At 36.2% G+C, this 27,751-nt stretch overlaps 1 protein-coding gene across 1 annotated transcript in view; it reads left to right on the top strand.

Annotated features, from left to right (window-relative positions):
- Positions 1–27,751, top strand: part of DPP6 (dipeptidyl peptidase like 6) — a 993,205-nt gene that overhangs the window by 680,847 nt on the left and 284,607 nt on the right. The window contains exon 7 of the mRNA XM_044677974.1: positions 27,250–27,331. Coding sequence (XP_044533909.1) covers positions 27,250–27,331 — 82 coding nt within the window. The remainder of the gene's footprint in view (positions 1–27,249; positions 27,332–27,751) is intronic.

Here is a 27,751-nt window from a genome sequence, read left to right as displayed (position 1 = left end):
TTAAAGTTTTATAAAAGTAGTTGTATTGGCTTGGCCAAGGTGGAAGCCAGGTATTTACAATAAATCACAATAAACAGCTTGTGTTTGGTAATGAAATTTATTAAATTAAACTCTTCCCAGGGCATTCCAATTGGTTGAAAGGTATATTATTTGTGAGAAGTGACCAGTTATTGAACACAGGCAGGTTGTTTGTCTCTGTGTTCTCTCGTGGTGGCACACTCTGTTTTCTTTTCATCTTTGTAAAAGAGAAGTTCCCTCACACCATCTAGATTCTTTTTTTCTTTTGAAAATGTCAAATTTATTAGTCACGAAAATGGTCTTTTCAAGAAATCTTTAACTTTCCACCTCACAGAGGCTCACACAATCTAGATTCTAAGGAAGATAAAACCACAATTTTGTTCACAGGTGTGTACCAAGCAATGCATTTCCATTTTCAGTGGCTATGAATCCTGAAATGTCTTCCAGCTATTACTACCTTGGCCCAACAGTTCTCCATGGACACAAAGTCTATTTTAAAGTGCTCTCACTCGGAGCAGCAGCATATCTTTTGGTGTCTGATTGAAAAGATAATTCTAATATGTAAAGAGAGAATGGAAAGGGATTCTATAGAAATGTTTCTTGTTCTTGTTTGCTTCTCTCTATGGCATTCTGAAGATTTATGCTTGTTAGGTATGTTGCCCTTGACCAGTCAATCAACAAGCATTTATTAATACCTATTATATGTCTAGACTTGTGCAACCCACTATACACATTCAGAGAAGATTGTAAAAACACTTTCTTTGACCACAGGTTGAAGCTTCTCACTAAAACAAAGAGCTATTCTTTTTTAACCAAAATATCTTTCTCTGATGCTCTATAGTTGAGAGTCATAGATTATCACAGTTTCCAAATAACTCAGGATGAAAGTCACTCAGTGGACAATTGAAACACACCTGGTGGTCATGAAAAAAGTGGCAATATACTGGCAACAAAGAATTACATGGAAGAATTATTGCAAAGAATGACATCAGAGATATATAACTGGAAAAAGAAAACATCTGGTCAGGAAGCAAGAGCATGGAATAACTAATATATTTATCCTGACATGTGAGGTTGTATGCATGTGTGTGTATTTAAGGATGGAAAGGGTATAAATTGATTCTGTTAGTACACGTTTAATGTCAAGAGATTGAAAGAAGGGTCCCATCATATTTGGTAATAGAACATAATAGTCTTATACATATGAAATATTTTATTCATATTTTTATGAAGATTAGGTTGGCACTCTTTTCACTCTTCCATGTGTCCTTTCATATGTGCATTATAAATTGGTATTTCCATATATACTCATGTACATATGCATATGAATATGTTTATACCTGTTCAAAATAAATTTACAGACTAATATATAGAAAGCCCCTTTTAGATACATTTATAATAAGAAACTATTGATGAGGATTTCTTATAGAAATGAAGCAGTGTTTTCCCCTTGTGAATCAATCACCGAAGATAAATTGTTCTCATGCTCAGAATTGACCTATTGAGAACACAAAGCAACTATAATATAACCTGTGTTCTTAAAGAGCATATAGTCTAGTTGGGGATGGGGGTGGCAAATGAATAAGTGAAAATAGAAACCAAAGAAGTAAAAATAACAGTTGCTAATGATATATAACACTTTGTGTCATAAAATCACTTTACACTTATTCCATCACTTCATGTTCATAATAACCCTATTGTACTAAGTGTACATTTTATGGATGAAGAAACAGTAAGGTTAATTTCTTGCCCTTGATGACACAGCTAATAAAATCTCAAGCAGGGTTTTAATTAAGGTCTACTCCACTCCAAATCTAGTGTTCTCTTTGCTATTCCACCTAGTTCTCTCAATAATAAGGTACCAGTTCCTAAGTAAAATGCAAAAGAATTTAGAGAGGAAAAAAACATTATGAAATGGATTTACCAAAGGAGGTTTCACACAAGGCATGGAACTTGCCTTAAAGTCTTCAAAGATCACTAGGATTCAGAGAAATAGATTGGAACAGGGAGGGTATGCCTGATCTCATTATACATTATATTCATAATTATACTATATACATTATATATGTCTATATTACATGGATTTATTTACCTCTAGCATATCTCATTATACATTATATATAATTATATATGATGAAAATATAAACTAATGGTATGTTTGAGATTCAAAAATATTATCAATCCATGTCTACTTTAGAAGTTCAGCTAATTACAACATTATTCTCTTCCAGAAAATGTTGCAAAGATCAATCTTTCCATTTCCTGTAGTGATATATAATTATGGATTATATACAAATAATGAACAAGAAAGGTAAACAACTCCCAGTCTAAATCATTTAAAGCAAACATGTATGTGAAAGTATTGTATTGTGGAGTTGCCTAGCTTTAGTATCACTAGTTTCCCATTTTCTTAATTGCAGTTGACCCCTTAAGTCCATGCTACTCTGCTAGCTATTGTACCAAATTCTGGCACCTCAACATAATGTGCCCTTTGAAGCAATGAACTTGCCCTTGAGTCTTCTGCACTGTTAATAGTCTGAGTGCCACCCTGGCATTGAGTTCAATTGAATGAAATAATTGCAGTATAGTCTTGTCCTAATTGTGTCAAACCTTTCCCTAAATTGGTGGGAGTCTAGAAATGCAGTCAGATTTTTAAGTAGTTCAGACTTGTCAAAGAGGACAGAGTTATTGTCCATTGCAAATTTCCTCTGACACTTCAATCCTCAGGACTCTTGTTTACTGTGACCCCACTTTTACAGGTATGCTAGAGGAGAATTCACATAAGAGTACAATGAAAAGAGTGTCATATTTGACATTGAGTAACATGAGTGTGAATCCCAGCTCTTTCACTTAGGCCTTTGTGGCTTTGGACAAGTTCCTAAATCTCTCTGGGCTTCAGTTTCCTCATTACTCAAATAAGATTCCTTTGAGCTCTAAATCTATGATACTATAATAAAATTTCTGAATTCATGGATGTGGAAAAAATGGACCTGTGTTTGCCTTCAAGGCTTCCTTATGCCCTGTTCTGTATTCAAGTGCCAAGCTCCTTTTTCTTCCCTCTATTCTCCAAAGAATTTTTCTCCAAATGGGGGAAACCTTACTTAAGGGCATCTCAGGGCAAAGCTTATTTCAGCACTAAAATAAACAAACCAAAAAAAACTCAAAAGAAGACGATTGATTTGGAATTATTCAAGGGGAAAATGAGGCAAGATTAGCATGAAAGTCTTCAGATATGTGCTGGAAATGTAGTAGGAATTGGTCATTTTGCTATGTTAGAACAGTTATATAAAGTGATTTACAATACAACACACAGGATAAATTCATTGTAGCAATTAAAGCAAGTTTCTCAGCAGGTTTATAACAGATCTACCACTAATTATGTACAGTACATGAAAAATCTTTTTTAAAACAGGAAGGTGAGGGAATCATTATAACTTATCTGCTTGAAGTTGTTCTCTTTTAAAAACAGGACTGGGATTTTAACTAGTTTTCCCTACAAAGTTATTTCTCATTTAACCTCTCCCTATGGTTATCCTTCCTAATTTATTCCTTTTCTTATCCTTCCTAAGCTGTAATATCATTAGAGCTGACTGCCCCGATTTAGTCTAACTTTGGCAGAATGTATTATTGGCATTCCCATGTTCCTTCTTGGGTACTTTCCACAAATGAATTGAAAAATTAAATTGCAAGTTTTTCATTTGTCTTCTCACACACTAAGACCTATTCCCAGTCATTAGAAAATTTCTATAAGATGTCCACTGTGCATCAGCCACTGAATTTACATTTCCCAAAACTGGCGTGAAACTGATCACATTGGAACAAGGCAGAAAATTTTTACTCCTAAATAATCTAGGAGAATATTGGAGTATATTTATATGTCACTCACATGGCAAGATTGAGGAAGGCATTAGAAGAGGGGAGAAAAAAAAGAAAGAAGAAGGAAAGAGAAGGGAAATGGAGAGAGGGAACAAAGGGGAATGGGTGGAAAAACTAGCAAATTAACCTTGTGAAGGTGGGCTAAACTGCTTTCTTCCCGATTGGTACATTTTGACCCTTGTAGGTCTCTAGAAGTATTTCATTCTATCACTTTTTGATGTAGAGGGTGAAATTTGGGGGGCTAGAATAAGGTATATAGTATTTGGTATGTCTCTATGTGTGTATCCACATGTATACGTGCTTTCAGCATCTCTCCAGTGGCATGCTGTAGTTTACACCAGGGGTCAGCCCTATTCCTTATATTATATAAGACAAAATGCAATGGTTCAAATTTCCTCCACTTTCTCTGTATAAGAACTCCATAAAATCAGAACATCCTTCCATAATAAGATATGGAGAACAAAATCCAGAGGCATTAATGGCCCCTTATTCCATTTTGGTTATGGTTTCTTACTACCAAACAGAGTTTATGATGATTCTTTAAATTGCCTAAGGTCTCCACTGAATTTCAGGAGAAAAATAGAAAAAGAAACAAAAAGAAATAGTTATGGAAATTAAGGAAGAAAGTTGGGGGGAAAATCTATAGCTGTGGGTTGGCTAATAGTAAGAGAAGACATGTCAAAATTTTGCTTCCTCCCCAAGTAGAAAACTAGTAAAGTAGTAATATCTCTCCCAACACACTCCCCAGGAGTAGTAAACACATATATATGCCCTAGTAACTGTTGGAAGATGTCAGTTAGTACTTGAAAATCATTTTGCTATAGTAGATAGTGTTGGTCTTAGAATAAAATAATTATTCATATGTATCATATATATATATATATATACATATATATATTGGAGATCACATGAAATACCATAAAGAATTACTCTGAGGGGGGCAGCTAGGTGGCTCAGTAGATTGAGAGCCAGGCCTAGAGATGGGAGGTTTTAAGTTCAAAACTGACCTCAGACACTTCCTAGCTGTGTAACCTTGGGCAAGTCACTTAATCCTTATTGCCTAACTCTTGCCACTCTTCTCTCTTGGAACTGATACACTGATCTCTTAGAACTGATATCAATTCTAAGACAGAAAGTAAGGATTTTAAAAAAAAGAATCATTCCACAAAGCTTGTAAGTGCTATATAAATATCACTGGTAGTAATAATACTGTGAAGTTTTTTTAGCTCAATTGCACCTTAAAACTTGTTCTTTTCTCTATAAATTCCCATTGACATAAGAGCCCAAACCATATTCACTTTTGTAATCATCACTACATACACACACAAATCAACAAGAAGCCCAAGGCCTGAGATATTCACCAAGGAAAACCAATCTGATAATTGCCTGCAAGTAGAGTCCGAATCAGAAAAATTAGGTTATAGTACTAATATTGTTCTTCAATTCACCACAGAGCCTTAGTCAAGTTACATCTCTTCCTTCTTTTTCTTCACATAAATAATAAGGAATTTGGCATTGTCTCTATTGTTAATTTCCCCAAATTGTTGTCAAGTCAAGTCAGCAAATATCTATAAAGTGCTTGTTAGATGCCAGACAATGTGCTAAGCCCAGGAATACAATTTCAAGCAAAAGGAAAGACATGATTACCTGGGCTCAAGGAGATTACATTCTAATGGGGCGGGGGGGGGGGGGGAAGGGAACAATACTTAAAAGTATGAGATCGATGACCTAGGAACAAGGCAGATGCCTATCCTAAATTACCTGAGGAGAATAGGGGCTCCTCAGTTTGACTTCTAACCTTCTGTGATTCTAGAGCTTGGTGTACATAAACAATATGCCTAATAAATGCTTGTCATCATATTTCCCTACTTCTGTAAAGTTGACACTTTGGGGCCAACATTAGATTACCTTCTTCTCTGATTTTTCTTTCCGTTTCTTGTACTTTGGCATTACTTGACTTTAACCCAATCCAGTCACCTTTTCCTCCCAAGTCCTCTGTTTTAGGGGGCTTACAGATATGTGGCTGTTTGCATAACAGTTGGCCTATATTATGAAAAGACTCTAGCCTGGAATCATGCATCATATGACCAATTAGTTAAAATACTACATTATCTCTACTTTCTTGGCATGCCAGCTGAGGTCCCTAATAAGTGTTGGCAGACACAAATCCTAACTGAATGAGGCTCCTAAGCTCCAGAAATCCTGACAGTGCTTCCTTTGTGGCTACTTGTATGATTTCATATTGTTTGCTTTTATATGCACAGACCACAAGACAATTGAATTTGGGAATGTTTCCCAAGATGCAACTCCTGTGGTTTGTCTTCTACTCTTTGTGCCTGTCAAAGCTCATTCTCCCTTCTCTTGTCATGTTAAAACAAGTAGAAAACAGCATAGGAACCCTGAAAACTGGGTATGTCCAACTCAATTTCTCATCTGTTTTATGATTTGAATAAATCATTTAAATCTTTTGGGCCTCAGTTCTTCCATATGTCAAAATCAGATTAGTGATTTGTGATACCTGACCTGTGAATAGAGATGGAGAAGTTGGGGAGGGAAGGCAGAAAGGACCTATTTTAACTAATGTTTCTTCTCTCATCCATCTCAGCCAAATCACTTGATGTGTATAAACCTCAGTTTCTTCATCTTTAAAATGAAAAAATTAGACTAGAGGGCGTCTAAGCTCTTCTCTGCCTTTAGGACAGGAGCTTTAAACCTGGAATCAAAATGGATAGATTTCAAGGGATCTGTGAGCTTGGTTGGGAGAAAAAATACAACTTATTTTCATCAGCTGCTGACTGAAATTTTCTGTTTCCTCCAATTATAAATGTTGGCAACAAAACATCCTGAAAAGAAATTCAGACTTCCAGAAAAGAGTTTATGACCCAAAAAGGCTAACCTCCCCTAGTTTAGATCTTATCAGTCTTTCCCTTGTGTATGGGAACATTTCCCTTATGGGTAGGAAAGGACAAGTTGGAAGGTAAGAAAGAGTATGATATTTCATTCATTCATTCAACAATTTTTTAAAGTTCCTACTATATACAGAGTACTAGTTACTAGAGAGAAAAAACACAAAAACAAAGTGTAGCTCAGACATTATCCTTACCAACCAGGCCAATGAATGCAGAAATCATGTCCATTGCCAAAGACCTGTCTCAGACGATACACAATAACCAGCCACCCTGGACAGTTGCCCAGACTCTGCTAATGACCAGCCTAGTGTAAAAGGAGTCTAATAATACCTTAAATTTGTAAAGTGCCTTGTACTTTCCAAAGTAATGTCATGTACATTATCTCATTTCATACTCAAAACAACCTTGTGAAGTCAAAAGGCAGAAAAGTTATTATCCTGTTTTACAAATAACAAAAAATGAGGCCCCTAGAGGTAAAATGACTTTCCCAGAATTGCATAGCTAGCTTGTAGTAGAACCTCTTGACTCAAAGGCTCCTGAGTCTTAATCCAGTGCTTTCTACTGCATCATAATGCCTTTTCCTAAACTTAATCACTTAACTAGTGTTTATATATTAGTTGCCTTCTTTGTACCAGGCACTATGGTAAACACTAAAGATAGAAAGAAAGCTGGAAAACAGCCCTTACTCAATAGGAACTCAGTGTAATTCTGGGAGACAAAATAAAAACAATTATAAATAAGACATCTAGAGGATAATCAATAGAGAGAAAGCAGTAGCATTAAGGGATATCAGGAAGTCCTTCTTGCAAAAGTCAAAATTTTAGTTGAATATTAAAGGAAGCCAAGGAAACTAAGAGATGAGGTTGAGGATGGAGAGAGGTCCAAGCTTGGGGGGAATAGCCCATGACAATGCCTAGTGTCACAGTGTCGGGAAATAGTGAGAAACAACAATGAGGTCATTATCACTGGATTTCAGAGTATGGGGCAAGGGAGGGTATAAGGTGAAAGAAGATTGGAAAAGAAGGAAGGAGTTAGATTATAGGGAACTTTTTAAACCAAACAAAGCATTATATTTGATGTGGGAGGCAACAAGGGATATCATAGCAGAATATAAAGGAGATGATGGATAACAAAGTTATTATAAGACAGAATCAAAAGAATATGATGAGTGGATTAGTAGATTATGGATTCCGAGAAAAAGAAGAGTCAAAAATAATACTGAGTTTTTAAATCTGGAAGACTGGGAGAGTGGTGGTCCTATAAACAGAAAATAGGAAGGTAGGAGAAAATTGGGCTTTGGAAGAAAGATCAGTTTGGGATTTATTGTTTAAGGCACTACTGGGCTATCTAGATGAAGATGTCTAGAAATCAGATAGTATGTTTCACCTATTTTAATTGCAAATATGGGATTTTGACTCCAGAAAAATGTCTGAGTTATATATCCAAATTTGGAAGTCATCTGCTTGGAGATGATATATGACACCATAGGATTAAACATTAAGAAAAAAAAGTACAAAAAGGAATAGAGCTAACAACTGAGTAGTGACAGATATGATGTGAACCCAAAGAGGAAGAAGAAGAATGGAGAGCAGAGAAGAAGCAGGCAGAGGGAGAAGTGGAGAACCAGGAGAGAATTGTGTTGGGAGGCAAAGAAAGAAATTTGAAGAAGGAGGGAATGGTCAACAATATAAATTTCTACTGCAATCAAAAAAACTAGAAACCAAAATCATCCAAGCAGAATAGAACCATTGTAGATAGTTTGTGGTTCAGTAGTTTTCAGGTACATACTACTCTTCATGACAAAGATATTGGACTGGTTTGCCATTTTTTTTTTCTCTAGCTCATTATACAGATGAGGAAACTGAGGTCAATGGGGATAATTGACTTGCCCAGGGACCCACAGCTATTAAGTGTCAGAGGCCAGATTTGAACTCAGGTCTTCCTGACTCTGAGCCTAGCACTTTGTTCATTGTAGATTGTATCAATTATTTATTTTTGCCCCCATATAGGCTTTACTAAAAATAAAATTTGGGATCATTTGATTCACCTGTCCAATGAGAGAAAGCATTCCACCACCACTGCTATCTCCCGTCACTCCAATCAAGAAGAAGGGTTTAGAAAGCTAAGAGGCACCAGTAAAAGGATTGAAAAAGGAAAGCCGCCTGAATGGTTGGAAAGGAAGATAACCCCTCTCTGAATTGCCTACATTAGCATCTCTCCATTTTTGAAAGAGCTCTTCTTTGTCCTTTCAAAAACTCATTATTTTTTGTTATCTCTGAGGCTTGAGATCTCACTTTACTAGTGACACATGCTAAAAGAAAGCATCAGCTCCCAGTTTGCAAGTATTTTAAGCTCACGTGCTTTCTTGTGCCTCCTTGTTCTCTAATAGAGGTTTACTGAAGGTCAGGATAAGAAGGCCCTTGAAATGATCAAAAACATGTTTAATACCTTGTGATATCAGGTAAAACTAGAGAAAATGTTGGAAAACTTTTTTCCCCTTCTGCTATTCTTCAGGAAATTCAGATAATATATGAGATATTTGGGGCACGTAGGTGTCTCAGTGGATAGAGCATGTTATCTGGGGTCAGGAAGACCAGAGTTCAAATATGGCCTCAAACATTTATTAGCTGTGCAACCCTGGACAAGTCATTTAACCTCCATTTTCCTCAATTTCCTCATTTTTTAAAATTGGGATAATAATAGCACCTCCCTCTCAGGGTTGTTGTCAGTTTCAAATGAAATAATATGTGTAATTTTTTAGCACAGTGCCTAGCATATAGTAGATGCTTACTATTTGCTTCTTCCTTCCACCTAACTCCCAGAGAATTTTGAGTTAGGACTACATAGGAATAATAATAGTATTGATATAGCACTTTAGAGATTTTTTTCAACCCTTTAAATGTGGCTATAATTTGATCTTCACAATCATTTATGGTAGATACTATTATTATCCTCATTTTACAAGTGAGGAAACTGAGGTTTTCCCAGTCACAGGGCTAGTAAGCAAGTGTCTGAGGCAAGATTTGAACTGAGTTCTGAATTCCCAAGTTTAGAGTGCTATAATAAAAGTAGCACCTGATTTGGAAACAGGATATGGAATCAAATCCCACCTCTAGGATTTATTGACAATGGCACTTTGAGGCAGTTCCTTTTCCTTGGCCTTATAAAATGAGGTGATTCAGTTCTAAGGCTCCTTTTGGACCATAATCCTCTGTTTGAATGTTAGAGCTGTAACAGACCTCAGAGATCACTTAGTTCAGCATCAAATATTACAGATATAGAAAGAGTAACTTAGAGAATTTAAAGGACAACATCACAAAGCTGCCAGGTGGTGGGGTTGGGATTGGAACTAAGGCTCTTGCCTTTGGGTCCAGGGTATTTCAGTGGTATCACCAGGTCCTTTTATTGGGCCTGTACAATCTTTCTCCTGCCTAAAGGGCAGATAATTTCTTACACTTTAGAAAACTGGATACATTTGTTCATGGTAATTTAGTAACAGCCACATTTTACACAGAGCATAAATCTTAAGCATGTACTTGTGTTGGTCAAAATCAGGGGTCTTAAGGCAGCAGGGTGGCTTAGTGGCTAAAGTGACAGGTCTTGAGTCAAGAGGATCTGGGTTCAAATTCAGCCTTAGACACTTCCTAGCTCTGTGACCCTGGGCAAGTCACTGTACCCCAGTTGCCTAGCCCTTACCATTCTTCTGCCTTGGAACAAATACACAGTATCATTTCTAAGACAGAAGGTAAGAATTGTTTTTGTTTTAAAATCAATCATTTCAGTATCCTATGCATTGTTCATGGATACATGGAATTTTGAAATAGTGTCATATGGACATGTCAGACTTGGCTATGTCATAACATGGATCAGCCCTAAGTGGGACTTAAGAGCAACTTTTATTACAGCATGCTGCCTAACTGATTTGTAACCAGAGTTCTGGACTTGGAGTCCAGAAGTTCTCAGTTCAAATTCTGCCTCAGATAGCTCTGTGCCTCTGGGAAAACCACTAGGTCTCTAAGTCTCAGTCTCCTCACCTATAAAATGAGAATAATAGCACCTTCAGGGTTATAAAGATCAAATAAAAGCATGTATTTATTACTTGATGGTGGTTGTGAGGATCAAAAGAAATAATCATTGTAAAGTGTTTTGTTGTTTAGTCATTTCAGTTGTGTCTGACTCTTTGTTACCCTATTGGGGGTTTTCTTGGCAGAAATACCAGTCCTTTACCACTTCCTTCTCCAGCTCATTTTACCAATAAGGACCTCAGGAAAACAGAAGTAAGTGACTTGCCCAGGGTCACATAGCCAGTAAATGTCTGAGGCCAGATTTGAACTGAGCAAGATGAGTAGAAGAAAGTGGTGCTGGGCTTGGAGTCAAGAAGACCTGAGTTCAGTCTGACCTCAGACACTACTAGTATGACTCTGGGTAAGCCACTTAACTCTTTTTGCTTCCATTTCTTAATTTGTAAAATAGAGATTGTAATAGAACCTACTTCTAGAGTTTTGTGAGGACTAAATAAGAGAATAATTGCAAAGCATTTGGCACAGTGCCTGGCATATACTAGACATTTAATAAACAATTGTTCATTTCTTCCCCTTCCCTGGAAAGGTGATCAGGGAATCCCAAGAAATGGAAGTGAGAAGGGAATGCATTCCAGACCACAAAGAAAGAGACCAGATATGGAGTGCTGTATGGAAGAAATATAAGTTGGCCACTGCAGTTGAGTGCAAGGACTCTTTTTATATGCCCAACTGTTAGCACCGTGCTTGGCACATAAAAGATACTTTAAAAATATTTATTTCATTGACTCATTACAATACATGGAAGGAAGTAAAGGGTGAGAAGCCTAGAAATGTAGACAGAGACCAGATTGTGAAGAGCTTTAAATATTAAACGGAAATTTTGTGTTTGATCCTGGAGCCACTAGTGTTTATTGAATAGCAGATTGATATGGTCCAACCTATATTTTAAGAAATTTGCCTTAGTATGGAGAGTAGGGAAAGACTTGAGGAAGAGGTCATTGGTAGAAGAAACTTTTTGAATGTTGGCATATTAGAAGTAAGGGAATTTAAGCGGAAAGTTAGGAAGATAACACAGATGAAAGTCAAGTTTAACGTATCTCACAATTTTACTTTGACCTGGAACTGTTTATTCCTATTGTTTCAAAGGAAAACTTCAGGCTGGCAGCATGCCATGTTCTTTGTATGTGATCTGGAAGAGGAAAAAGAAACAGATGGTGCTTGAGGAACCCAAATTCTCCTTTATTTCAGCAAAGTGAGCTTATTGTTTATAAATAAGAGGGGCAGTGTAATAAATAAATAAAAATGAAAAAAAGACACAGGCTAAAATCCGACCTTTGATATCTCCTGGTAATATGTCTTCCTACAAAACATTTAATTTCCAGATGTCTCTAACAACTCCTTAAGATCAAGTTATTAATGAATCTCCTGTCTACTTTGGCAGAAAGAGTTTTCTCATTGAAAATTCTGAACACAGATATAGTCATAGGCCCTGACCAAAAATAAATATACAAATAAAGAACAACCCAGTGAGTAAGATAGCATAATTACCTATCTTCATCATATAGATGAGGAAACTAAGGCTTGAACAAGTAAAGGGATTTAACTTATAAAAGATCATATGGCTAGTAAATATCAGAAGCAGGACATCATGCGTTTTTATACTAACTCCAATTCTTTTGCTTTTTAAAACTAGCATACAATATCTATACATATAAGTCTAATAAAATAAAACATAATAAAGGGGGCAGCTAGGTGGCTCAGTGGACAGAGAGCCAGGTGTGGAGTTAGGTTCAAATTTGGCCTCAGACCCTTCCTAGCTATGTGACTCTGGACAAGTCACTTAACCCCAGTTGCCTAGCCTTTACTGCTCTTCTGCCTTGGACCCAATACTTAGTATTAACTCTAAGACATAAGATAAGGGTTTTAAAAATAATAATATAATATTAAAGTTTGAATTAGAGATAGGGTTCCGCCAGGTTTTCTCCAGTGAAAGGGAAGGGAACCAAGAGATTAGTAACTGGTCTTACTGAAATGCTATTTTCATTGAATTTTTTCAATTTCTTCTAAATTATTTTACGAAAAAATGTCAGGTCAAGCATGGAGACTCATACCTATAATCCCTGCAATTGTGGGAGACTAGAGCTGGCGAATATTTTAGCTTCAGAGTTCTGAAGTACAGTAAGTCTAAAACTAGTTGGATATCCATACTATTTTAGTGAAACAATGAGTGGATGGGCTACCAAACTTCCTGGAGAGGGGCAACCCTACCCCAGTCAAAAAAAAAAATGGGTCAAAGGGTCCACACCGTTCAGTAATAGAATCGGGCTCCTATGTAGTCACTGCACTTCCAGCCTTGGCAAGATAGACTCAGTCTATAAACAACTGTATGCATAAAATATGCCACTCATTTATAACTCGAAAGTTCAATATAATTCATGCATAAATAGGTTATGTTTATTACTTGAATAAGAAAAACTGAAACATATACTATTATCATTTGTCATGGTAGGAGCAACTAATTTTCCTCTTCATGAGTCATTTTTCATCAGGCTTCCGTACCTCGAAGTCAATAGATCACAGTCTGTTAGGGATGTGAGAAACCTAACTGTTCATTTGTGAGAATCAGCTGTTCAGCCAATTATAAGCACCCATTTGGACAAAAATAGCTACTGAGTGTGAAGCAAAGTATGAATGAAGGCCAACTGTCACTCCAAATGATCTGAGTTAAGCAGAAATTAAATCTCTACCTCCTTTCCAAATTGGTTTCCAAGATGTGTCAATGATGCTACCAACATTTGCTCCCAGAGGAAAAGCAGGATTAGCATGACCTTTGTGGCAGGCCCTATATTTCTCTGTTCTAAATGAAAAACTTCCCAGGGTTGACTTTTGCTTGACTCTTCAGATCTATGCTTTCCATTCCCTTTTTCTGAGTTGAAAGTTTGTTTTAACCCTTAAGTAATGGAGGAATCACATTAGGACTAAGTAGCTGGACAAGTGAAATGGACAAGTCCCTCCCCAGCTCTAGACTGGAAAATAAGGGGATTTTTCCTAGTGATTTCTAGGGTCCCACCCATTTCTGGTATTCTATATACAATATACCATATTTCAGATCTTAACAGGCTATCTATTGTAACCTCGTTTTAAAAAGAGAGGACAAAAGCACGTGGTGGGGAGGGGTCATAGTTGAAATACAGTGCTCTTGTTGGACATTATTGAACTTCATCTCCTCAACTGAGAGGGGCAGCAGAGTGAGCTGAATAGAGTCAACCCTGAAGCTAAGAAAACTAGAGTTTAACTCCTACCTCCAGCATATGCTAGTTGTATAACCCTGAGAAGGTTGCTTGAACTCTCAGGGATCTAGGCAATTCTTTTACTCAGAATTTCAGAAAAGATACCAAATTTTCTTGGTAGAGGAAGTTCCCTCATCAAGAATTCCCTGTAAATAAACAGGGAAACTATAAATAAGTTAAGTGAACATAGAATCGTTTCCTTGTCAGATCTCTGGGAGAGGAAAGATTTTAAAACCAAGCAAGAGTTAGAGAAAATTACAAAACATAAAATAAATGATTTTGATTACATCAAACTAAAAAGCTTTGGTACAAACAAAAACAATGTAGCCAAAATCAGAAGGGAAACAACAAATTGGGGAAAAACTCTTACAGGGGTCTAATTACTCAAATATACAAGGAGTTAAACCAATTCTATAAAAAATCAAGCCATTCCCCAATTGATAAATGGGCAAGAGACATGAATAGGCAATTTTCAGGTAAAGAAATCAAAAGTATCCATAAGCACATGAGAATGTGTTCTAAATCTCTAATAATTAGAGAAATGCAAATCAAAACAACTCTGAGGTATCACCTCACACCTAGCAGATTGGCTAAAATGAAAGAAGGGGAGAGTAATGAATGTTGGAGGGGATGTGGCAAAACTGGGACATTAATGCATTGCTGGTGGAGTTGTGAACTGATCCAACCATTCTGGCTGGCAATTTGGAACTATGCTCAAAGGGCTATAAAAGATTGCCTGCCCTTTGATCCAGCCATACTATTGTTGGGTTCGTACCCCAAAGAGATCATAGATAAACAGACGTATGAAAATATTTATAGCCGCGCTTTTTGTGGTGGCAAAAAACTGGAAAATGAGGGTATGTCCTTCATTTGGGGAATGGCTGAACAAATTGTGGTATATGCTGGTGATGGAATACTATTGTGCTAAAAGTAATAATAAACTGGAGGAGTTCCAGGTGAACTGGAAAGACCTCCAGGAATTGATGCAGAGCGAAAGGAGCAGAGCCAGAAGGACATTGTACACAGAGACCAATACACTGTGGTAAAATAGAATGTAATGGACTTCTGTACTAGCAGCAATGCAATGACCCAGGACAATTCTGAGGGGACTCATGGAAAAGAATGCTAACCACATTCAGAGGAAGAACTACAGGAGTGGAAACAGAAGAAAAACAACTGCTTGAACACATGGGTTGAGGTGGACATGATTGGGGATGTAGACTTGAAACTACCGCACCAATGCAACTATCAAAATTTTGGAAATAGGTCTTGATCAATGGCACACGTTAAAACCAATGGAAATACGCATCAGCCATGGGGGTGGGGGGAGCTCAGGGGATGAAGGGGAAAGTAAGAGCATGAATTATGTAACCATGATAACTTTTCTAAAAAATAAATATCAATAAATGTTTAAAACCAAAGAAAAAAGAATTCCCTGTAAAAGAAGAAGGAGAGTGCCCTGTGTTAAAAGAAATCGTAAGTCCATTTCATACTCTTAACCTATTTGTTCCAGGAGTCAAAAATTCTTTGTGATGATTCATTTTATTAAGTCACTGCCTAATTTGATTCCTTAGCCTGACGTGAAAGTGACCCTAGACCCTGGTGGATTTGTTGATAGACAATTTGTCATCCAAATTTGTCATCCAAAACCTAGTTCAACTAGTTCAGAGATACTTAGCACCAAAGAACTAGCCACTAAGTTTGACCAAAACAACTTCTACGAATATCTATAAAATGTAGAAGGGAAGCTAGGTAGCACAGTGGGTAGAATTAATACTATGACAGAAAGTGAGGGTTTAAAAAACAAAAAAAGAAAGAAAATGTAAAAGGATTGGCATTTGTTTTGATAGAAGTATTTTACATCAATAAAAACATGAGGCTTTTTTTTCAAAATATCCAAAGAGGTCACCATTAAAACAAGTAGCATTGAAATCAGAAACCTCTACAAGATGATTCTGCAAAAGTAAAGATAGAATTATTATCTTCATCCACCCCTTGAGAAGTCATGGAGCAAAGTAAGGGGAAGAGAAGCCTGAAAGTGGGCAAATGTCTTTCAAAAAAGGAGGAAAAGTATTTCCCAAAGACTATTGATGTCAAATTCCTTTCAGATTTTAGAATGAATTACCAAGTAGTTCAAGATAACTCGGAAAAGAAGTGAAGATACATAGTTTTCTCCTTGACCTTGTCCTGTTTAATTAACATCACACATTTGATTAAAAGAATGTTTGTTTCATCATTGTGTTTACTGCCTGTTGATTATTTAAAAAATAAAACACAAGCAAAGTTTATATTCAGTAGAGCAAATGCTAACTTGAAGATTCTCTTCCAACAAGTTGTCTACCTTGACAGCTTAGTTGGATGGTATTATGGGAAGTGAGCTGAATTTGTATTATAATCCCATCACTATCATGGATTCTTGTAGGACCTTGTACAAATCCCTTCACCTCTATGGACCTTAGTTTCCTAATTTTAAAATGCAAAGTTGTTAGATGGACTCTGAGAGTCCTACTTAAATCTATGATCTTCCAAACATTTTAAATAATGACATGAATATATCATAATTCTGAGAAAGATGGCTGCTTTGATTTCTCATATGTCAGAATGAGTATTCAAGATTATTTAGGCAAGCTATTATGATGGTCCCAAACTTATAAGATGTAATTAAATATGAGTTAATATAAATGTCTTCATTTATGTTTTTTAAGATAAATGACTGAGTTTATGAGGAAAAGATCTAGTGGGTTGAGCTGCCCAGTAGAGATACATTAGATAGGGCACTGGACTTAGAGTCAGGAATACCTGAGTTTATATCCAGCTTCAGATTCTTACTAGTTGTATCATCTGAGCCAAGTCACTTAGTCTCTGTTTGCCTAAGTTCCCTTAACTTTAAAATGGGAATAATAACAACAATAACCTTACCAAGTTGTTGTGAGGGTCAAATGAGTTAATATTTGTACAAAGCAGTTAGTACAGTGCAAGGGATGTAGAAGGCACAATGTTTTTGCTTATTTCCTTTCCTTCCCTCCCCAGTATGATCCAGTAATGTATTGAACTACTTAAAAATTAAAAAAAGCTACTGCAGCCTTGCATTAACTGAAGTAAAGTACCTGGAGCAAAGGAGATAAAAGTATTCATAAAACTTTAGTCTACTGAGTCCCCACTTTTGGGGTACTAGAATGTTTAATTCTAGACCTAGTACTTCAAGGATATTGGACAATGACTAAATAGGGAGCAAACAGGATGGTAAGAGGTCATGAAATAATCTAATACAAGAAATTGATTATAGAACTGAGAATATTTAGTGTGGAGAAGACTTAAGGGGCACATGATCATAGTTTTCAGTTTTTGAAAGGGCTGTCATACCAAAGGGAGAATAAAGTCAGTGAGATTTCATTTTTGATTCAGTACAAAGAACTTTCTAACTCTTAGAGCTTTCTAACAATGAAAAGGAGTGATTCTAAAACCGAATGAGCTCATTAAGAATATTGGTTCGAGTAGCTGAACATTAGCCAGAACACTTCAGAATGCATCCATGCATTGGAAGGGTAGTTGATCAAAGGCCTCTTCCAAGTCTGGAATATTGTGATAGTGTGAAATTACTTGAATTGTTCTGATCTTTGATTGTGTTGAAATCATAGAAACTTAAAAAAGGTTACGTAAATTCATTTTCATCTAGTCTAGAAATTTAACATATCAGTTTTTCATTGCATTAGAGAATGCTGGATTTGAAGTCTGAAGTCCTAGGTTTTCAAACTCTCTGCCCCTCCCTTCCTTGGCAGTTCTCCTAACTTCTTGGGACCTCAAATTTCCTGATCATTAAAGAAAAAGGTTTACATTAGATGCCATCTAAGATCTCTTCTAATCTAAAATTATAAATTGTGGCTCATTAGTTTGAGATTAGCCCTATCTCTTTGCCTGAGTCTGTAACTTCCTCCTGGGCCTCTGAAGAAATTTGCTCTCATTCCCTATAGAAAACCAGTCTAATAGCATTATTTGTTTGACATTTCAATGTGTTGGGATTGTTGAGTAGGTAAGAGGAATCATATAGTATCTCACTGTAAATGGATGAACTTGGATCTACTTCTTAAAGACCAAGTCTTTGCTGCTCCAACAGTTCATTTATGACCTTATGAAGTCTTTTGTTTGTCTATTGCCTATACAGAATTATTCATCAATCAATAATAATGCTTTACATCTATATGTTGCGATTAAAAATGATAAAGACTGATATAATAAGAGAAATTAGTAGTTTAATTAAAGCCATGGCCATGTTGGTAAAATATATATGACCACTCCTGACTATCTTTTAAATTTACTGCCGGAGCCCATCTTGTCCCTCTCGTCTGCCAGCCAGCCACTCAGCAAAAAACAAGAGACCTCCTCTAGGCCCTCCTCTGAATTTAAGCTGCCCCCTGCATGGGGACCTTTGGCGTCCCCAGTCCCTAAGATCGGAAACCCATTGGAATCATGGGTAATGTAGTCTCAAAGCCCCCACGTGTCCATAGGGAGTCTACTAGACACTTCCAAATAGCACTTCTCTGAATTCAAAACAAACATTTCCCCCTAAGATCCTGCAAAAAAAGGTTGACCCTTTTTCTTCGCTGGATCCGTAAACATAGACAACTTCTAAATTTTAGGAATTTGGGGGATAAAAGAAATAGATGAACAAATGGATAAACTAGCTGCATTGACAAAAAACAATTTGGGGGCAGTCCCTTATTGGCATATTAGTTTATTCCTGGTGGCCACACTTTAAATATATATCTATAAAATATCTAAAATCTCCCTCTTACATATATAGTATCTCATTAATTTTATATCTCCTCATAGAGCTAAGCAGAGTGCTTTGCACAAAGACAGTATTTAGTAAATTATTAAAATAATTAATGGTGCTTTGCCATTTATAAAATAATCACAGCTAATCCATTCTCCTTATCTAATCCTTTCTTAAACCCTGTAAGGTGCAGATAAGGCCCATATTTTTACAAATGGAAAAAATTCACACTCTAGATTTCATAGTCTTGACTTTCAGTTATAGCCCCACTCCTGTGATTTTGGTCAAAATATTTCTGTCTGTGTCATCAATTTCCTGGTCAAAAAATAAGAGTATTAGAGAAGATGATTGCCAATGTCTCTTTCAGCTGATTTTCAGTTCTAAGACTTTACAACAAGATGATTCTTTCTAGGCACAACTTCTTCATCTGTAAATTTAAGTAGCATTGTTGAGTGAGTGCCTCTGAAGTTTCTTCTAGATTGATATCAGTAATCTGATGGTCTCCATTTCACAGAAGAGAAAAGCAAGTCTAAGGAGGTTATGATTTACTCCAAGTGGAAAATCCAGCAAGTAGCAAATCTGACACTCTAATACAGGTCTTCTGACTCCTGGTGCTATTTCCCCATGCTATGATGCCTTCACACTGTTTATAGATGTGTCAAATGTGTTGGGAGGTAGAGATGAATTTATTTCAACTTCACAAAAGTAGTAAAGGTCTCCCCGTGCATGAATGAGAAAATGTTAATAGAAATTTAAATGCATGTATAACCTTGGCATATTGGAACTGCTGTTTTTGTAATCTTGGGAGGCACATTATCCACTCAGCAATACCCTTTTCAGTTAACATTTACGGGAATTTACAGTTGTTAAATTAGAGAGAGGTTAATCCCCTGTTGTTCCTGAATAACTTAGGCACCTATTTGGAAAGCACAAGCTAACAAAATGAATTTCAAAATCAAATAAGGTTACAGAATTTAAACAGCATTTCTCTCTAATCTGCTTCTCAGTCCTTTCTGCCTGACAAATTCCAAAGAAACCCAGGCCAGTCTGATTCACTGAGTGTGTTAGGGTATTACTCACTATTTTTAGAAGCAGCACCTGACTGACATCACCAGAGTCTGAACATGATCTAGTCCTCTGTGAAAGGGGTAGAATAATTCATTCCACATTCCTCCTTGGTTTCCTCATCTGTCAGGTGTAGCTAATATCTACCCCTGGTACTTTATAATGACCGTGTAAGCCAAAGAGGAAATAGTCATTGTGGAAATCTTTAGAAAAGCTAGAGTACTCTTCAAATGTCAGGTGATGATTGAATTCATGAGACCATTGATCTAGAACTGGCAGGAACTTTATAGATCATCTAGTCCAACACCTTCATTTTACAGAAAAGAAAGCTGTAGTCCAAGAAGATTAGGTAAGTGTTCAAGGTTATACACATAGATAGCACTGGAGGCAGGGTTAGAACCCAGTTCTTCTGACAACAAGTTCTTTCCATTTTGTCTTTCTTTTACAACCAGGCCCAAACCATTCTTTTGTACTAATAGGTATTTGGGGAGCCTCAGTCTACATTTCTTGAAACTTAGAACTGTTTTGTGGTTGTCTCTGCATTCCTTGTACATAATAGGTTCTTAATAAATGTTTGTTGACTTTCGGGTTAAAATGGCTGAGTAGAAGCAGGGTAACTTTCTCTTACCAACCAATATAGCGTACTTCCAAAGGACAAAAAACCAAATCTAGATGAAAGAAGGGACCCCACAATAGGGTGCAGTATTGAAGGTACATGGGATTTGGGAACTTCCATGCTATAAGGAGGGGGGAATAGCTCCCCTCAAAACACAAGAGGATCAACCCTCCCCCACCCCACCCAAAGTACCAGAGTCAGAGGCTGCTCTCCAGAGTTAGAGTGAGCGGGGGGGGGGGGGGGGGCACAAAATTTAGCTCCTTGGCAGCTAGATGGCACTACTAGAAGCTTGCCCCTGAGAGCAGCAAGACCTGAGACCCCAGGAGGCTGAAGAATTCAGACCTTGGACATGGGAGTGGGGCTGAGAGAGACAGTGGCAGCTCACTCAGACTCAGGGGAATACCTCAGGTGGAGGAGCAAACATGGGCCAATTTCTGGGCTTTGGAGAGCTGTCTAGGACCACGGGGGCTTGACCTTGAAAACAGTTAGAACAGAGACCCCAGGAAGATCCCCAGAGAAGCCAGGAGACTCACAAAGTAGCCTCAGGAAAAAACTTCTCCCTAACTCCATACAAAGAGAATCAGATTGCCTTACTCAGACTTCTTGTGGAGAAAGCATAATGATGCCAAGCAAGGTCCAAGAAATAGAAAAGAAGACCAAGAAAAACTCTAACACTTAATAACTTCTGCACAGAAAAAAACCCAGAAAGCAGAGGAGGACAAACAATTAAAGACATCCAAACCTTCCCCCAAAAAATGAAAATGGGTCACAAGATCTTGAAGAGTTCAAATCTGAGATCATGAGAAAGATGGAAGAGATCTGGCAAGAAAATAACAGCTTAAAAGGTAGAATTTCACAATTGGAAAGTGAGGCTAAGAAATTGAATGAATTGATAAGCAAACTGAAGACCAGAAATGACCAGCTAGAAGGCTTGAAGAGCCAGATAGACCAAATTGAAAAGGAAAACCAGAAGAGTATAGCAGAAAACCAGTCTTTAAAGGCTCGAATTCAGCAAGTAGAAGCCAGTGATCTCACAAGATAGCAAGAATTAATAAATCAAAGTCAAAGACTTGCAAAATAGAAGGAAACATGAAATATCTCAATGAAAAGATAATAGATCAAGAAAAAAGGTCTAGAAGAGACAACTTGAGAATTATTGGTCTTCCAGAAAAATCAGAGACAAATAGAAACTTACATATCATATTATAAGAAATTATACAACAAAAATGCTCCAGTGTCCTTGAACAAGTGGGCAAAATAGACATTGAAAGGATCCACAGATCACCCTCTACAATAAATCCTCAGAAGACAACCCCCAGGAATGTAACAGCCAAATTTGAAAGCTTCCAAGTTAAGGAGAAAATATTACAAGAAACCATAAAGAGACAATTCAGATATCAAGAACACCAATCAAGATTACACAGGATCTGGCAATCTCCATACTACAAGATCACAAGGCTTGGAACAGAATATTCATAAAGGCAAGAGAATTGGATCTATAATCAAGGATCACCTACCCATCAAAACTGACTATATACTTCCAGGGGAAAGTATAGGCATTGAACAAGATAGAAGATTTCCAACTATTTGCATAGAAAAGACCATGACTAAATAGAAAGTTTGATATCCAATCACAAAAACCAAGAGTAACATGAAAATGTAAATGATAAAGAGAGGGGAAAGAAAGAAAACTCTAACCTTTAAATTGTCTTTTTCAAGGGCTTCAATAAGATCAAATTATTTGTATTCCTATATGGAGAAATGTTATGTATAATTTTCAAAAATTGTACTCATTATGATAGTAATTAGAAGAATTATTTGTAGGGAGAAGTTGGAATACTAAATGTTCTATGAGGAGATAAGAAGGGGGAATAGAAGATGGCATCAAGAGAAACTTGAAGGAATAATAAAATAGGATAATCTATACCACACAAAGAGGGCATGAGAAGGGAAGGGGATGAATACTATTATAAGAAGAAGAGAAAGAGAGTGTTAATAGGAAATACTTAAATCTTACTCTCAGTGGAATTGATCCTGAGAGGGAAGAGTAGCTAGATCCATTGGGATATCAAATTCTATCTAACCCTAAGGATAAAGTTATAAGGGATAAATCAAGGTGGGGGCAGTGGGGTGGGGAGTTCATAAAAAGAGGGGAAGAGATGGGGGAGGGAATTCATTAGACCTTAAAAATAATAAGAGGGAACAAAAAGGGGGGTGGAAAGGGAAATAAACTAAGGGAGGGGGTAAGGGGACTGATTTAAAACAAACCACTGATTTAAAAGAAAATAGTATAAGAAGGGGTTAGAACTAGGAGAGGATATAAAAATGTTGGGGAATAGACAGCTGATAATTTTAACTCTGAATGTGAATGGGATGAACTCACCCATAAAACAGAAGCAAATATCAGGGTGGATTAGAAACCAAAATCCTACCATATGTTGTCTACAAGAAACACACATGAGGCAGATAGACATAGATAGAGTAAAAATAAAAGGCTGGAGCAAAATCTATTGGGCTTCAACTTAGGAAAAGGAGGCAGGAGCTACAATCATGATTTCTGACGAAGCCAAAGTAAAAATTGATCTGATTAAAAGAGATAGGGAAGGTAATTACATTCTAATAAAACACAGTATAAATAATGAGGAAATAGCAGTACTCAGTATGTATGCACTAAATGTTATAGCATCCAAATTTCTAAAGGAGAAACTGGCAGAGCTCAAAGAGGAAATAGATAATAAAACCTACTAGTGGAGGATTTAAATATTCCTCTATCAGATCTAGATAAATCAAACCAAAAAATAAATAAGAAAGTGATAAGAGAGTTGAATGAAATCCTAGAAAAATTAAGAGTTAATAGATAGGTGGAGAAAAATAAAAAGTGACAAAATGGAATAAACCTTCTTTTCAGCTGCAGATGGTACATTCACAAAGATTGACCCTCTACTAGGGCATAGAAACATGAGAAACAAATGCCAAAGAGCAGAAATAATAAATGTAACCTTTTCAGATCATACTACTATAAAAATAATAATTAGTAAGGGCACATGGACAGATAAATAAAAAATTAAATTGGAAATTAAATAATATGATTCTCCAAAATCAGTTAAAGAACAAATCATAGAAACAATTAATAATTTAATTGAAGAGAATGACAACGATGAGACATTCTACCAAAATCCGTGGGATGCAGCTAAAGCAGTACTCAGGGGGAAATTTATATAATTGAGTGCATATATTAACAAATTAGAGAGGGCAAAGATCAATGAACTGGGCATTCAAATAAAAAAAAACTAGGAAGGGAACAAATTAAAAATCCCCAGTTAACAACTAAATTAGAAATACTAAAAATCAAGGGAGAAATTCATAAAATTTAAAGTAAAAGAACTATTGAATTTATAAATAAGAGTAGAAACTGGTATTTTGAAAAAAACAGATAAAATAGACAAAATGCTGGTAAATCTAATTAAGAGAAGGAAAGAAGAAAACAAAATTACCAGTATCAAAGATGAAAATGGAGACCTCACCTCTAACAAAGAGGAAATCAAGGCAATCATTAAAAACTATTTCTCCCAATTATAAGGCAATAAATATAGCAATCAAGGTGATATGGATGAATATTTACAAGAATATAAATTGCCTAAACTAACAGCAGAAGAAATAGAATACTTAAATATTCCCATAAAAGAAAAAGAAATTGAACAAGACATCAAAGAACTCCCTAAGAAAAAATCCCCAGGACCAGATGGATTCACAAGTGAATTCTATCAAACCTTCAAAGAACAACTAATTCCAATACTATACAAATTATTTGACATAATAAGCAAAGAAGGAGTTCTACCAAACTCCTTTTATAACATAAATATGGTACTGATCCCCAAAGCAGGTAGGTCAAAAACAGAGAAAGAAAACTATAGACCAATCTCCTTAATAAACATAGATGCAAAAATCTTAAACAGAATACTAGCAAAAAGACTCGAGCAAGTGATCATGAGGGTTATTCATTATGATCAGGTGGGATTTATACCAGGAATGCAAGGGTGGTTCAATATTAGGAAAACCACCCACATAATTGACCATATCAATAGGCAAATCAACAAAAATCACATGATTATCTCAATAGATGCTGAAAAAGCCTTTGAAAAAATACAATACCCATTCCTACTGAAAACACTAGAAAGTATAGGACTAGAAGGGCCTTTCCTAAAAATAATAAATGGTATATACCTAAAACCAACAACAAACATCATCTGCAATGGGGATAAATTAGAAGCATTCCCAATAAGATCAGGAGTGAAACAAGGATGCCCATTGTCACCTCTATTATTTAACATTGTACTGGAAACACTAGCAGTAGCAATTAGAGAAGAAAAAGAAATTGAAGGTATTAAAATAGGCAATGAAGAGAGCAAGCTATCACTCTTTGCATATGATATGATGGTCTACTTAAAAAATCCTAGAGAATCAACTAAAGAGTTAGTGGAAATAATCAACAACTTTAGCAAAGTTGCAGTATACAAAATAAATGCAAATAAATCATCAGCATTTCTACATATTCCAACACATTGCAGCAGGAAGAGTTAGAAAGAGAAATTCCATTTAAAATCACCCTAGACAATATAAAGTACTTAGGAATCTATCTGCCAAGACACACACAGGAATTATACGAACACAACTACGAAACACTTTCCACACAATTAAAACTAGATCTAAACAATTGGAAAAACATTGAGTGCTCATAGGTAGGATGAGCTAACATAATAAAAATGACCATCCTACCCAGATTAATTTACTTATTTAGTGCTATACCTATCAAACTACCAAAAAAACTTTTTTACTGAATTAGAAAAAAATAACAGTTCATTTGGAAGAAGAAAAGACCAAGAATATCAAGGGAAATAATGAAAAAAAAAATATGAAGGAATGTGGCCTAACAGTACCAGATCTTAAACTGTACTACAAAGCAGTAGTCATCAAAACAATATGGTACTGGTGAAGAGACAGAAAGGAGGATCAGTGGAATAGACTTGGGGTAAATGATGTCAGTAAGACAGTCTATGATAAACCCAAAGAATGTATCTTTTGGGACAAAAACCCGCTATTTGACAAAAACTGCTTGGAAAATTGGAAAACAATATAGGAGAGATTGGGCCTAGATCAACATCTCACACCCTATTCCAAGATAAACTCAGAATGGGTGAATGACTTGAATATAAAGAAGGAAACAGTAGGTAAGTTGGGTGAGCATAGAATAGTATACTTGTCAAATCTAAGGGAAGGGAAAGATTTTAAAACAAGCAAGAGTTAGAAAAAACTCACAAAATGTAAAATAAATAATTTTGGCTACATTAAACTAAAAAGTTTTAGTACAGACAAAACCAATGCTACCAAAATTAGAAGGGAAACAACAAATTGGGAAAAAATTTTTATAACAAAAAACTCAGATAAAGGTCTAATTACTCAAATATACAAGGAGTTTAAATCAATTGTACAAAAACTCAAGCCATTTCCCAATTGATAAATGGGCAAGGGACATGAATAGGCAATTCTCAGATAAAGAAATCAAAACTATCAGTAAGCACATGAGAAAGTGTTCTAAATCTCTAATAATTAGAGAAATGCAAATCAAAACAACAACCTCACATGTTAGAGGGGATGTGGCCAAATTGGGACATTAATGCATTGCTGGTGGATTTGTGAACTGATCCAACCATTCTGGATAGCAATTTGGAACTATAATCAGAGGGCTTTAAAAGGCTATCTGCCTTTTGATCCAGCCATAACACTGCTTGAATTATACCCCAAAGAGATAATAAGGAAAAAGACTTATACAAAAATATTTATAGCCATGCTCTTTGTTCCTATGATTGCATACAGACCCTTGGGAGGGAGGGAGACACTTCCTTTTTTTTTTTTAAATTTTAAGGGCTTCTACCTGTTCACCCTCTCCTTTCCAAGTTGGGAAAGCCTCTAACCTTTCTTCCTATTAGAAATCAGATTACCTAACCTTGTATCCTGGTTTATATTCTGTTAATTGTTTTCTTCCAAGCTGAGGAGGCCTTGTCCCAATTTGTTATGCAATTAACTTGCATTGCTTAAAAAATTGATGATATGCTTAGAAGTTCAAGCCTTTGTTTTGTCTGTTATTTCATCTTTCACCCACCACACTTCCATGTTAGGTGATGTAAACAGGAGCAACAAAACCTCCTGTTACTCTTTCATCATGGATTTAGAACTGAAAAAAAGACATAACTGGAGCCCATTATATAAGGAATTTAAATTTAACCGTGTATTGTATTTAGGAGTATTTGCTTGGAATGTCAAAGAAAGGATGGAAGTATTGTGAATTTAGGAATATTGAGATAAATAGATACATGTTATATATTTTAATTTCTTATCTTGACTGTTCTGGATAGTTTAAAAATTGATCAATGTGCCATTCTTGCTGTTTGCTTTTTTCTTTTGATGAATATTAACCATTTGGGTTAGGCAGTGATGGACTTTCGGTTTTTTGTACATTTTACACATGCAGGGAGTTGTAATGGAGATTGAATAAGATATCTTATGAACTAATCAGGCAGAATTCTTCATAATTGATGCACAGGAGAGGAAAAGGATTGTGGGTGCTGGCTAAAGAATGAAGTCCAAGTCCCCCTGATTTTCTTTATATTTTTCTTTTCAGAGATCCTCAAAGCTTGGATCCTCCAGAAGTCAGCAATGCAAAACTCCAGTATGCAGGGTGGGGTCCTAAAGGTCAACAGTTGGTAAGCAAGCAAATCAAATGAAATGATGACATTTTGGTTTGGTTTGGTTTGGTTTGGTTTGGTTTTATGTGAGAGTTGAGGAATAATTTAACTACAGATTTGGAAGTTATCTCTCTAATTTAAAGAAAAAATAGCATTTTGTATTACAAATCTACCTCTTTTCACATAATCAGTTTATTGTCACCAACAAATAATTTTAAATCAATCTTATTTTAAGTGAAATTGACAGTGTAGAATATTGAATAGAAGGCTAGCCTCAGTGTCAAGAATACTTGTACTCAAGTCCTTCTTCCAACACAGTTTTGTGACTATAAGCAAGTCACTTAATCTCTCAATGCCCCCACACAATTCTGAACAATAATAACTATAGATGGATTGCTGATCTGTATTGGTGAAAAGAATTTCCATATTAAAAGTTCC

The sequence above is a fragment of the Gracilinanus agilis genome, chromosome 5 (assembly GCF_016433145.1).
Source record: "Gracilinanus agilis isolate LMUSP501 chromosome 5, AgileGrace, whole genome shotgun sequence".
NCBI classification, from domain to species: Eukaryota; Metazoa; Chordata; class Mammalia; order Didelphimorphia; family Didelphidae; genus Gracilinanus; species Gracilinanus agilis.
This window is presented reverse-complemented; position numbering and strand designations above follow the sequence as displayed.